Consider the following 13,887-nt stretch of genomic DNA (forward strand, 5'->3'; position numbering starts at 1 on the left):
CCGTACAATTTAATCAGTGCAGATTATTTACAGAAAGAAACATATGGGGGTGGACACTGACCCCCCTCCCTCCCCACCCCCCTTGGCTGGCTCACCGGTGGTTCTGAGGATGGAGGGGGGAGGAAGCTGCTGGACCCGCACTGGGGCCAGCCCATGAGGAGCCCCTCCCCGCAGGGGCCTCGGGGATTCTGGGTGGCAGACCTGCTTGCTCAGGGCTGCAGGGAAGCAGAGGGTCAGAGCCGGCTGTACAGTACCATTTCCCACAGCAGCCTCACCTCCTGCTTACTTTGGGAAGGAAAAGAGGGAGGAATCATCTCCACGCTCAGGGCTGAGCCCAGGACGGGGAGGATCTCCAGGCTACCACTAGTGGGCTCTTCTGGGGGCTCCACAGCCCTGTCCCACAGCCTGTGTGAGGGGATGAGCTGCTGGCCTCTCCCTACCAGTGCCCCTGAGGGACAGGGAGCTGGCAGGGAGGAACACCCCCAGGCTGGTGGGCACGTGCCTGTGGACACGTACTGTGCCAGCCTGGGCGCCCATCCGCCCGTCTCTCCCCGGGGGAGCCAGGACACTGGCAGCTGAGCCTGAGGCTGCTGGGGTTCTGAGACCTCTGAGGATGGTGGTGTGGGTGAGAGAGGGAGGGAGGAGGCTCACGGAAAGAGCCCAGTCGGGTCACGGCTCAGAGAGGAGAAAGTGGGCGGGGGTGGAGACCCAGCCTGGGGCCGAGGCTGGTGCTACCCTTGGGGAAGGGGCCTCGGCAGACCCCCTTTGGTCCTTGGTAAGGCAGGCCCAGGGCCCCTTCTCCAGAGAGCGAAGGAGGTGCGGGCTCAAGGGGTCCAGGGGAGCTGGAGGCTGTTGGCCCTGTGCTGGCCAGGGGCAGGGTAGGTTCTTAGGCACAGGGAACCAGGCTGCTGGAGTTGTCAGAGGTGGGTGGGAAGGAACCGGACCTCAACAGGACTCTCTCGATCAGCGGGCCACCTCCCCCTCTGCCCCCTCTGGCCTGGGGCTGCCACCGGGTGAAAGCTCTTTCTAAGACCACAGAGACTCAGAGGGCTGGAGACCAGTTAGGCCCCACCAAGCTCCAAAGCCAGCAAAGCCCTCGGTTCTGGCCCTGGTGCTCAGGCTGAAGCACAGCCCAGCAGTCCCTTGGCCACTCTTCCAGCCGGGCCTTCTGACCCTGCTCCCCCGGCTAAGCCAGAGTGGGTGAGAGCCTGATTCCCTGTCTGGTGCAGAACTACATTTAGAAAACTCTAACCCCCTGCCCTGAGGGACCGCCCTGGCCAGGAAAGTAGGAAGAAATGCTCAATTAGTGTGCAAAAAAAAAAAAAAAAAAAAGATACCTGGGCATAAATAAACAAGGGGGCAGGCCTGGCAGGGATGTTAGAGGGCCTGGAGGGGCCCCCACCCAGGGGCTGAGGGAACCACTGAAGGCTCTGGATGAAAGGCCCCAGGAGCTGTCTCAGAACCACAGGCGCGGCCAGCCCGGCCCCTTAGCACCGTGAGGAGCAGGACGGGCTGGTGCGGAGGGTCAGACCCACTCCTGCAGGGAGCGCTTGCAGTAGAGGAGCATGCGGGGCGCACCCTTGCGCTGCATCTGCACCAGGGCGTAGGTGAGGCCCAGGATGCAGAGCAGCAGCAGCATCGGGGGCACCAGCACCATCACCATGTTCACCGTCCGAGTGACCTCCTCCATCTGCACCACCACACGGCTGCCCCCGTCCTCGTCTGTCCCCTCCCCGAAGTCCCCCTCTTTGCCACCGGGGCCCGCCTCATGGCCCTCGTTGCCCTCCTCACTGTCACCGCCCGCCCCGGGCTCTGCACCCCCGTCAGGGTTGAAGGGCGGACGGGCCACATCAGGCCATCGGGGCCCCGGCTCCACGTGCTCTTGGCAGCCCATGAAGTCCCGCAGGATGGACTTGGGGTAGCCGGGCTCCATTCGCAGGCGCTCGTTGTCAAACTTCCAGTATTTGGTGCCCTTGTAGAAGTAGGTGTAGGCTGCGAGGGCAAGCAGACCGGAGGGGTGTCAGGCCGGGGCCCACCCACTGGCCAGAGACCTCGAAGAAGACCAGGGTGAGCTGAAGGGGCCCCAGCTTTAAAACACCATCCTTCTCACTTGCTTCCCTGGGTATCTTCAAATCTGTCCCTTACCAACTTATAGGAGCCAGACCATGCTCAAAGAACAGGGTTTAGGTCAGGGGCACGACTAGAATCCTGTGCTTCCTGGCTGGGCTGACATTGACTAGGGCAGCGCACAGTAGGGTCGAGTAGCCTGCTAGGTTGTGGGCTATAGTCAGGGAACCCAGGCCTGGCTTCTCCCTGCACCAGAGAGGCCAAGGCCTCTCTGCTGCAGGCTGATGCAGGCTGCAGGTCTGCAGGCTGCAGGTCTGCTCAAGGCCACACAGTCAGCCTGCATCAGACCTGGAGAGGGGACTGATGCCGCCTCGGACCAGATCTCTGTCTTGGGCACTCCACCCACATCCCTTTAACTCCAGGAAGGGCCAGGTTTGAACCACCAGGTGCATCTATACTCAGCTGAGCACAAGGAGGTCAGAGCAGCTGCAGAGTGAAACCATCACGCATGGAAGCCATGTGACACGCATGGCAGCTGTGTGACCCACCCGAGCATTAGCAAAGCCAGCCGGGTCTCCCCTGAGGCCGAGAACCCAGAGGTTGAGAACCAGGGCTGATGGGTTTTCTTAAACTCACCAGAGACCCTGCTGGAGAAATAAAAGCCACAGCTCCCTGTTGCTCAGTTATAACGACAGAGATCATGCTTCCCTGCCAAGCGGGTAAGGGGGCACCCCGGGAGGACTCCCGCTCCCGTCGCTCTGAGCCAAGCTCACCGCCCACCCCCGCCAGGCTCAAGGCTCTGTGGGGATTGGGGCAGCTCTGAGCACCAGCTCTGGACACAGGCAGGTCTGGCTGGACTCTTGACTCCGTAACTTCCTCACTGCGGGATTTGGGGCCCTTTACGCAAGCTCTCTTTGGCCTCTGTAAATGGGGTAAATGGTAGCCTGGCACAGCTGTGTCCCCCATGCATGCCATCTCGATGCTGGTGACCTCAGGCAAGCCCTGTTCTCTGTGTATGGAGGAGGGGGGAGGGTGAGTGCTGGGTAGACTGGGAGGGGGCTGGCCCTGGTACCTGCATCGTTGCTCAGGAAGGCCCCCTTAGGGGAGGTGGGGATCCCCTGCCACACGCTGATGGGCTTGGGATAGCCGGGGTCTCCACGCTGCGTGTCCTCATTGAAACGCCAATACCTGTGACCAAAAGCACCGGGCTGCGGGCCAGCTGGGGCCTGGAGCCCGGTCCGCATGGGCCATGGGTTCTTTCTGGGCAGGCCTGAGGGTGGGGGCCCAGTGCGGGCCTTTTCCCTTTCGAGGAGGGGTGCTCACCTGTCCTCTTGGAAGAAGAAGGTGTGACCTGTGGGCTCCCACCAGATGGCTGTGTCAATGCGGTCGTAGGGGATACCCAGGCCATAGCTGGTCAGTGGCTGTGGGTAGCCAGGCTCCAGGTTCGCTTCTCGGAAGAGCCAGTAGCGGCCACCTGTGGGAGGGGCGGGGGTTTGAGGACAGGCCTGGGGCCAGTGGGGGTTGTGCAGGAAGGGGGCACCGGGAGGGATATTCTGGGCTCCCAAATCTGTTCACATACATTACCACACTCACCCCCCCCCCACACACACACATCCTCGTACACAGGACAGGCACTGACACGTACACACCCATGACAACATACAGCGCAACTCACCCTCACATCACACACAGTGGACACTCATGGACACCTGCGACACACCCATTTATACACATACACATTGCCGGGTCACACCTGTACCCACACCACACACAGTCGCACTGTATACGGGCCTCAATTCCCACTTGAACATCCACCCCCCACACAGTTCTTGTGCAGAGAGAGGAAAGAGGGGGAGCCCTGCCTGGCCTCTGGGTCTGGGGGCTGCATCCCTGGGGCACCCCAGTGCATGGCCCAGGGCTCCTTACTTTTAGTGTGGACCCAGCCCTGTCCTCAGGGAGTTCCTGCCTGGTTGAGGCTCGGGCCAGTGGGGCTGGGGACACAGCTGATCCATCAGGGGTGCTGCCCTTGAGGCCCTCCCCAGGAAGGCAGGCCCCAGAGGGAGGGCTGAGGGGAGGGAGCTCCATTGTCTCCACAGACAGACTCAGGAATCCTGCCCCAGAGTGGGCTCGGGGACCCACTCTTGTAAGGAAGGGGCAAGGAAGGGGCACAGGATGCAAGGAAGGAGGGCGATGGGGCGGAGCCCCTGTGCTGCAGAAGATGGACACTTGCCTCCAATCAGAGCAGCCTCTGCCGCCCAGTCCTCTGGTCTCTGTCTACGTCCCCAACCCCTGCCTTGCTGCCAGAAGGACTCATCTCCCCCGAGTAAGCCCACGGTGAGCAACAAGACGAGATGTGCACGGTCCTTCCCTCTCCTCCTCCCTCAGTCCCGGCTGGGTCAGAGGTCAGGCCAGAGGTAAAGGCAGGAAGGCCGCCCAGTCCCCTCCCTCCTACCTGCCCCAGCTCACCTTTGAAAAAGACAAAACGCCCATCTTGGCGCTCGTAGGCAGCACTGATGTCACTGGGCAGACCACGCCAGAAGTGCCCGATGGGCATGGGGTAGTTGTCCAGGACCCGGTTGTGCCGGACCCGCCAGAACCAGCGGCCCTGGGGAGGGCACGGGTGTGAGCGAGCATGGCAGGCTTGCTGCCTTGGCCTTGGGGGAGGCCCCCCTCGACCCACCCCTTCCCCGGTCAGGGAGGGTCCAGGGGGAGGTGGCTTAGGAAGCCAGGGCGGCACCAGGGAGAGAGCCCGGGTGGGGTGTGGACTCCTAGGCTTATTGTACGATCCCGGGCACTTCTCTTGTCCCTCAGGCTGGTTTCTTCTTGGTCTAAGGTCTGATGGCTCCCCAGGGGCTGCTCACTGAAGTGGGGGTGGAGGCGGGGCAAGGGTCTGGGGGAGAAGTGGGAGGGTGCTGTCTGCTCTGAGCCTGGGCCAAGGGGCTGGGGAGGCACAGGCAGGGCCAGACCTTGAACACGAACATCTCCCCACGCAGCACGGCCACCGTGTCAAAGTCCCCGTCGCAGATGTTGGGGCCATACTGGTCGGGCCGCTCCGTGGCTCGAGGCTGAGCTGGGGGGCCTGGCTTTGGGGGCTGCTCCGGCTTCCCGCCTGGGGGAGGTAGCTGAGGGGGTCTGGGGGGTCGGTGGTCTGGCCGGCCTGGCCGCCGGGGGGTCACAGTGGGAAGAGGCCGGGTGGGCTGTGGCTGACCATCTGGGGTGCCTGCGGAGGGCGGCAGGGGGAAGTGAGGGGGTAGCCCTGGAACTCAGCCAGGATGCCAGGGTCTCCTACTTAGAGCCCTGAAGCCTGGGGTCCCCAGCCTGGGGAGACCTGTGCTCCATGGGCAGCCCACCCAGGCGAAAGGCCCTATCTGGCCACAGCAGACCCCTCCCCCGCATGGCCAGCCGCCCTGGGAGGACCTCCATCCTCCTCCACACAGCCCCTTCCTTGACCTCCCCACACTGGGCTTGGGTCACTGCGCCCCTGAGGCTGCCGCTGGCTCCACCCCCGCTCGGTGATGTTCCCCTCAGGATGCCAGCCTGCTCCAGTGGAGGCTCCAGGAAACAGTGGACACAAGCAGAGGGAAGAACGTGGTTCCCAGGTGGCCAGGAACACAGTGAGGGCTCAGGGTGGGCACTGAGTGTGGCCCTGACCCACCAAACTGGCCCCCAGGACACCTCCCCACTGGAGGCCTTCTCTGGTGGGGCCTGGTTGCAGTGGGGTGGCAGGGATGCCACCTGCCTCAAAGGCACTGGGAAGTGATAAACCAGCAACACTCAGTGGAGAGCCTGGGACAGGCACGGGCTGGGAGTGACAGTGGTAGGAATGGGGTCCTGGGACCCCAGGGACACCCTTGGTCTAATAAGAATATCACTCAGGCTGAGGAGGAAAGGGGGGCAGTGAGGGGCCCTGGGGCCATCATGAAAGCTCTGGGTGAGGGCCTTGAGGGAGGGCCAGGTCCTGGAGTCGGCCAGCCCTGGGTTTGATTTCTAGCACCACCATTTACTCACTGAATGATGTGGACAACCACTAATCCTCTCTGGGCCTCAGTTTCCTCATCTACAAAATGGGGGTAGCAGTAGTACCTACGCCTCGTAGGGCTGGGAGTTGAGAGCAGCGTGCAGAGACCACGGCCACACCCATGCCACCCGCTCACCATACAGCTGCTGGATGCCCCGGAGGTCGTCCTCGGGCAGCTGGAAGTTGTCAATGTCCATCCACTGGTAGAATGGTGCCATGATGGCGCTGGGGTTACTTGAGTGCTCCAGCCCCAGCGCATGGCCCAGCTCATGCACTGCTACCAGGAAGAGGCTGTTCCCTGTAGTGGGGGCAGGCAGCACAGTCAGCTCTGACCTGGCCCATGTCTTGGACACCCCAGACAGGGCTGGGGTGGGCTGAGGGGGCCAGAGCCTGGCCATGCTTTACTCTTAGAAGAAGCTAAACTGCTCTGACTTCTGGGCCTCTAGCTTCCCCATCTGGAAAATGGGTATGATGATCCCTTCCCTTCCCTACCACCTTCCCTTGGAGATGATAGGCAGGAGACTGAGACCAAGCGTTACTGCTCCCGAGGACTGCACGGGGGATGCTCTCTCCTCTGAGCCCTGAGGCTCCAGCTCGCCTCCCCTGTTGTCACCCTGACCAGCTGTTCTCACCATGCAGGTCAGTGCTGGAGAAGGTCCAGGGCTCATCTGCATCGAAATGCGTGTCCCCGCCCAGACCAGGGCCAGGGAAATAGGCGTGGGCCAGAAAGCCACCTGTGCCATCAAACGGTGAGCTGTCGCCGTGGAAGCCAGAGGCAAAGAGTACCATGATGTCGGCCTCCTTCTGCCGCCGCAGCCGGATGTCCTCATAGGGTACCTCCTGGAAGACCAGGGGCGTGGCCTGCTCCCACACGCGGAAGGCCCGACGCACCGCCTCCAGCGAGTGGTACCAGCCCAGCTTCTCCGTGTAGTTCTGGATGCTGCAGGTGGGCAGAGAGAGGTGTGAGTGAACACAGGGCCTGGGGCTGCTGTCCACTGCTAGCACTCACTGGGTTGGGGGCGGGGACACATGGTCTGAAGGAAAGGGGATAAGATCTGAGCTGGTTCATGGACAATACTTATCAATATCAACTGTTAGTTTACTTTGACATGAATTTGAAGAAAAAAAAAGAACTAACGTGAAGCCAAGGAATTCATTAGGATATCATTGAATAAGGTTGCATTGTGCCAAATAAGTTTATTTTAAGAAAGAAAAACATTAAGTAATTAAAAGTATAGGTGATACATAGCCAAGAGAAAGACCTAGAAAGTGGGATGCAAATGGCTGCGGTTTGGGAAACACAGGCCAAGAGGTTCTGAATGTTGGGCTCCAGGGTCAGGGTGACCTGAGTTCAAGGCTCGGCTCTAACATTTTCTGTGTGACCTTGGGCAAGTGACTTAATCTCTCTGAATTTTAGTTTCATCATCTGTAAAATGGGAAAAGGAGGGCAGCGCTTTCATCATGGAGTGCCTGGGAGGATTAAATGACTTAACTCAGGTAGAACATGGGCACATATGAGCCTGCACATGATAAAAGCATGATGAAGCCTGTTCAAACTCAGGACTGCTGGCTTCCAGAACATACCTCTTTCCAACATGCCAGGCTGCTTCTCTACTACCAGTGTTCTGCAATTTAGTAGGTTAAATCTATGTATAATTCTAAAAGAGCTCTTTCTCTCTTTATATTTTACCCTACCATCCATATTCTCCTACAAACAATTCTATCATTATTGCAGATAAATATTAACCAAATATACCAGCCCCTAATAATACGTATCTGTCCTTCTAGATTTCCGTTGCCTTGAAGAGTACAGACTAAAGGCAACTGTGCCTCGCACTTGACCCAAACAAAACTGTGATGCCTATAAAGGGTACATATTCTGATGTTTTCTTTCTTACATAATTTTATTCTGAGAACATGTAAATGTTAAGCATTAACAAGCATCACACACACACACACACACACACACACACACACACACACACACACACACACACACACACACACACACACACACACACACACACACACACACACACACACACACACACACACACACAGCATGATGAAGCCTGTTATCTCCCACATCAAGCAGATTAAGAATCCATGTGCTGGACAGATCTCCATCGAAGATCATGAATCAACTCATGAATCATGAATTCACTCTGGCAGCCTGGGTCTATGTGACCTTGTGGGCTGCTCTTCCTCAGGAGATGGAGCTGTGGGTGGGGTCATGGCTGGATTGGAACAAGAAGGGGGAACCCTTGGGGACTGCCACAGAGCTCAAGGCTCAGGGGGGTTTCTTGCCAAAGGACTCAGTGGAAAGGAGGGTGCTTGAACCAGGGTCTGTGCAGGTGACTTGCTGCTTGCCTGCTTGCATCTGCCTGGATTCAGGCACCCCAGTCCTCCCTTACCCTTCAGACGCCTGAAGCCCCCAGTTTGCACTGGTGCAGGAGCCCATCTGGGCAGGTGAGGCCAGCCCTAGGTTGCTGGCGGGTCAGGGGATGGAGGGAATGAGGACAGAGCAGAAGCAGTTCAAAGGTCCTGCCCTTCTCTGGAGGGAGACTGCCTGGGGTGGGTGGGTGAGTGGGGTGACCAGTCTAATCAGCATGGGAGCGGGGTTGGCAGGATTGGACGGCTAGGCCGGACACCCTGCAGTGGGCTGCTGGGAAAGGAAGCCTTCCAGAGGAGCCCCCTGGGAAGCCTGAGGCCTCAGCCCAGGCAGAGAGGGGCCAGCTGCTTCTGGAGGGTGCCCTGGGGGGACGCCACCCTGGGCAGCCAGGGTCCCTACCTGAAGGTCAGGTGGTGGTTGTTCCACTTCCTCCCGGTGAGGGCGTAGCGCTTCCGCCGCCGCAGATTGGCTTTCACGCGTACCCCGAACTGGTCTGGCACTCCACAGCGGGGCCGCTTCATCCACCTAGGTGCACAGAGCCTCCCTTCAACACGCCTGCCTGCTGGGCTCTGCCTCTTCCAGGCAGTCCACCATCACCCACCCTCCCCCCGCTGGCCTCCAGCTGCCCCTTATATGGGTGTGGAGGGGGTGAGGGACTCAGCTTCGAGCTCCTCATCAGGAAAACGGTACAGTGATCTTGTACTGGAAGACTGGGTGCCCAGCAGTGGCTCTGCAAAGGTGAGCCCCTTTTCAGCACTATCACCCAGGAATGGGAGGAGAGTTACCCTGAGGCTTCTTATCCCTGATACCTTATGCTCTGTGCGTGCTCATCAAGGATGTGGCTTTGGGTCACATCACCTCTGCCAGATTCAGAGCAAGGCCTAGCTAGGCAACCACATGTGTGCATGTGTGCTGCACCTCCCCGTTCCCATGCCTGTGGCAGACATCACTAATCAATCCTATGCTCCTTGCTGCTGAGCTGGGCTTTGGCCTCAGGAGCTTTTTCAACACTAGGCAGCAGGCAGCCATTCCCAACCAATCAGAGCTAGCATGGAGGATCAAGCCATATGCCATCTCTTATCGAGGCCACTCTTTTCTGGAAACTCCACATGCCAAGCCTTCATCAGAGCAGGCCAGAAGGAGGGCAGGTGCCAGTGGGGTCTGGGAATGGCCCGACCGAGGGACTCACGCCTTGGTCTCTTCGTCCAGCACACCCGTGATGGGGATCCCGTAGAAGCGCTGCATCTCGGCGAGGGCCGAGGCCAGGATCTGGGCGGAGCGCATGGTGGACATGTGGCGGCTGGGCTGGGGCAGGTAGCCATAGAGCCGCAGCCAGTTCTGCAAAGGAGAGGCCATGACCTGGTCAGCAGGTTCTGGCACCGCTACCTCCAAACATGTATGGCCTGCATCCCACCACCTCTCACCTCCACCACCATCACCTCCCGTCACCACCTCCCTCCAGGTGACCATGTGAGCTTCTGTACGCTCTCTGTGCTTCCACTTCCTACGGTCTGTTCTCAAACAAGAGCCGGAACAGAAGGGCTTTACAAGTAAGGTCTGGTCAGTCTTCTGTCTAGAACCCTCCAAAGACTTCCCATCTCAGAGGAAAAGCCAATTCTCACAGGAACTACCTGTGAGGCCCCAGGGCCTTTGCACTTGCTCTTCCTGCTGCCTGGAGTGTTCTCCCCACAGAAATCTGCATGGCTCATGCCCTCATTTTCTTCAGGTCTCTGCTTCATCACCTTATTGGAGGAGTGTTCTCTGACAAATGTAAAAAAGACACCCATCCACTGTACCCTGTACTCCCTCTCCTGCTTCCCTGCACTTGTCACCATCTGACACACTGTTTCACTTAGGTGTTTATTATTTGCCTTCCCCCATTAGGACAGAAGCTGTGTCTCTGAGGACAGTCCACAGTTGCCGTCCTTATTACTATGCTGGCCCCTCCAGGGTGGGGCCTTCTACCATTCCAGGCAGACCACTGGGGACCCTACAGGGTTCAGAACCTCTTAAATTCTCACCAAGTAGGAAAACCAGCCCCTTGGTGCTGCTCCCCAACAGACCCTGAACCTTCCGGAGGGAAAGCAGGTGGGTTCAGGCCGCCCAGCCAGGCCCAGGAGGGTGGAACAGGAGGCCTGAAGTCCAGTCTCTGCTCTGCCACAAACTCTGTTCTCTCCGGGCCTGAGTGTCCTCGTGTGCAAAATGGGAGCCATGGGGTTGTCAGGGGGTGGGGTGAGAGAGATGGACATGGGAAAAGCAGCTGGGACACAATGGGGGTGCCCGTCCCCTTCAAGACTTGCTGGGCAAGTCTTCTCATCCATCTACCCATCTGTCTGTCTGTGTGTCCGCCCACCCAGCCAGCCATCCTGCCAAGTGTTTCTGAGCACCCTCTCTGTGCCAGGTGCCATGCCAGCTGGAGGCCGTGGATGAGGCGGCTAAAGTGTCCTGACCCCCAGGGGTTTATGATCTCCTTGGGGAGACCCGGTGCACCCACAGAATGAGGAATTCACGCTGGCAAGTCTGTGAGCAGACAGGACCACTGCAGTCAAAACCGGTGGACGGGATCCCCAGTGAGCCAAGCTGAGTGGTGGTAAGGAAGGGAACTCTGCCCTGCCCACCTGGTGCCCCCAAGGCCACGAGAACATGGTGACCACTGCGGGAGGCTGGTGAGCAGAGGCCAGGGACTGCTGTGGGCCTTGGCTACATGGAAGCATGTCTTTTGAACCCTCCCTTGTCTATCTTTGGTCTCCGGGAACCCCCAGAGTGAGGGGACCTAGAGGCCTGCTCTCTGAGATGCTCTGGAAGGTGAGGGCTGCACATCAAGGGCCCACGGGGCAGGATGGCAGCTGGACATGGCAGTTGCCCTGGGCCGACAGCCGTGTGTCAGCTGGCCTGGGCCACGCTCACATCTGTCTGCCACCAGGGTCACATCCAGCTCCAAAGGTACTGACTTCCCTCAGTGCCTCTCACCAGCCCAGCCCTGGCACCTGCCCAGGCCCCTGGTATGGATGGATTGCCCACATAGCCCGGCTCAGCAACGCCCAGGCTGCCGCTGGAGGGAGCAGAGGCTGAGCCAATGAGGGTGGCACAGGGAGACTGCCAGAGCCTGAGGAGGCCCGGCCACAGCTTCGAGGCCTCGCAGGACAACGCGGCAGACACCGAGCTGACAAACGACCACGGCTCTGGGGACAGATCCTGGCCCAGCCACTTTGCTCGCTGTGCCTCAGTCTGTAAAAGGGGGTTGAATCAAGACCTGCCTCATCTCATGGATTTCTGTGAGGATGAAATGGGCAAGTCCACAGGAGCCCTTGGCACTGTGCTGGGCAGGGGAAAGTGCTCAGTCAACATGGTATTAATGACAGAGGCTGGTGAGGGCAGGGGCACTGCCCGGTTGTTCCTAGAGTGGCAGCCTGTTGCGTCGGCCAACAGGGTTGAAAGATCCAGGCTCCGACAAGGCAGCCTTGGGTGGGGGTAGGGCAGCTGGGGGAGGCAGGAGCGCCCTGTGGCATCCCCCATGGACCCCCCCCACCCCTCCTGCCCAGGGCCCCCTTCCTTCAGGTCCACCAGACACTGGCAGTGTTATGGGCACCCTCCCCATTCTTCCCAAGCATGGAAACCTTTCCTGAGGCTCCTGTGTGTCTGTAAAGGGGGATGTCCACCACCCTTAATGGACACGGTTTGCCTGAAGAAGCCTGGAAAGCTCTAGAAGGCGAGGCTGTGATGCTCGGCCAGCTCTAACAGTGAAAGGAATCCAGCTGGAGGTGGGGGGAGAGCTGAGGCTGCTGCTGACAGATGAGGGCACCTCTATATCACCTATTTGCATAAGGTAAAAATATCCCGGGGAGCGCAATCACAGGCCACCAAGGGACTGATTAGCAGTGTGGCGAGTGACAGGAGGAGGGCAGGGCGGGGGAGGCTCAGGCTGGGGCCCTGGTGGGGGGAGGGAGCTGGGCCTGTCTGCAGTGAAGAGCTCCAGAGCCCGGCGGGGGGGATGGGGCAGAGGGGCCCCTTCAATACTGGGCACGGCTCGGGGGCTGACGGGAAAGGCCCAAGGGTGCCTGTGGACCCTCCTTCACATAGACAAACACCCTCTGAGTCCCAGGGAAGCCAGGAGCTTCCATCTCGGTATCAGCCAAGGCTTCCTGATGACAAATGTCTCTCGGCCACTGCTGGGTAAAAAGCTGAGGCTGAGGACTGGTGACATGAGTGGGCTAAGCTGAAATACAGCCTTGGCCCAGAGCAGCTGAGGCCCCGGAAGTCAAGGTGAAGGAGCTGATGAGCCCGCCTGACTGGCAATGCACCCACTGGTCAGTCTACACCGCCCGCGGGGCCGGGGCTTTTCCTTCCCCCGGTGTCCAGGAGAAGTTTCTCATCACCTTACTGCTCTGCTAAGTTCGACAAGCCCTGGGGGTGGAGGGGAAAGACCATGGGGTCACAGGTGCACGGCAGGTGCTGCCCTAACTCCAGCCTCCTGAGGGGCTCTGCGGCCCTGGGACAAAAGCGGGAAGCAATTCCCAAGGTCATGACTGACCCCTGGTCTCAAAGTTGGGGAGGGGCTGTGCTCAAGCCCCTGCTGCTCCTACTGGTAGAGATTGTCCCTTCCATAAGGTGTCTCCTTTTCCGTCCGGTCACCTCGAGTCTCACAGGTGGGGTGAGCCAAGCAGTGAAGCTTTGTTGCTCAGCTGGGGAAATTGAGGCTCAGGGAGGTCAGTAAGCAGCAGAGTGGTGGGGCCTCCTCCATGAGGACCACTGTCCAGTGGGAGGCAGGTAAGGGTTCTGCAGAGAGAGCTCTGGGCCACGAGGCCCCCTCCTGCCTGCAGCCCAGGGAGGGTGGCTGCTGCAGGATAACCCACCCACCCTGGTTCTTTCAGCCATTTCTTTCTCAAGCTCCAGACCCCATCCCTTAAGTGTGTGTAGAGGCTTCAGGTGAGTGGTTGGCCCCAGGCAAAGAGATGTAGAGCCATCAAGAGTCTGAGGGGGAATTCCTGGCCCCCTGACCCCTAGGAGAGGCCATAAATGCAGCAGCCAGGGGCTGAGAATCTGCTGGAGGCCAGACTGTCCACTCTCGTCGCCCCATTCAATGCTCACAAGTACCCCATCCCCATTACACAGACAGCAAGTTTCAGAGAGGGTGAGGGGCCCACCCAGGGTCACGCAGCTGGTCTATGGCTAGAACCGGAGCCCATAAGCAGTGCTATTGGACCAGGCTGTTTGTGAAGCAGCAGCAGCTCCTCTGGGCCTGAGGCAGGGGACACTGGGCTCTGGCCTTTCTCGGGAACAGCGCCCAGCATGGCACTGGGGGAGGGCGCCCAGCCCTCCCCACACTCCACATCTTCGGCTGGGTCTGGGCGCTGGGCCACGTAGGCAGGGCTGCCCCGCAGGGCTGCCCCCCAGGACTGCCGAGACAGCG

General features: G+C 59.6%; 1 protein-coding gene across 4 annotated transcripts in view; it reads right to left on the minus strand.

Annotated features, from left to right (window-relative positions):
- MMP15 (matrix metallopeptidase 15) overlaps positions 1-13,887 on the minus strand; it is a 20,817-nt gene continuing 6,930 nt past the window's right edge. Inside the window, exons 1-10 of one of the 4 annotated variants that reach the window (XM_081216871.1) lie at positions 10,109-10,233; positions 9,667-9,815; positions 8,877-9,002; positions 6,718-7,025; positions 6,222-6,383; positions 5,034-5,287; positions 4,534-4,672; positions 3,391-3,541; positions 3,140-3,255; positions 1-1,992 (exon numbers count right to left, since the gene is read on the minus strand). In XM_081216871.1, the coding sequence (XP_081072997.1) occupies positions 1,526-1,992; positions 3,140-3,255; positions 3,391-3,541; positions 4,534-4,672; positions 5,034-5,287; positions 6,222-6,383; positions 6,718-7,025; positions 8,877-9,002; positions 9,667-9,815; positions 10,109-10,216 (1,980 nt within the window). In that variant the 5' untranslated portion in view covers positions 10,217-10,233 and the 3' untranslated portion in view covers positions 1-1,525. Of the gene's footprint in view, positions 1,993-3,139; positions 3,256-3,390; positions 3,542-4,533; positions 4,673-5,033; positions 5,288-6,221; positions 6,384-6,717; positions 7,026-8,876; positions 9,003-9,666; positions 9,816-10,108; positions 10,234-13,887 lie in introns of those variants that run through there. The other 3 variants (XM_081216872.1, XM_081216873.1, XM_081216874.1) reach the window with 3 other exon arrangements.

This window comes from Mesoplodon bidens, assembly GCF_964165515.1.
Source record: "Mesoplodon bidens genome assembly, chromosome: 18".
NCBI lineage: Eukaryota > Metazoa > Chordata > Mammalia > Artiodactyla > Ziphiidae > Mesoplodon > Mesoplodon bidens.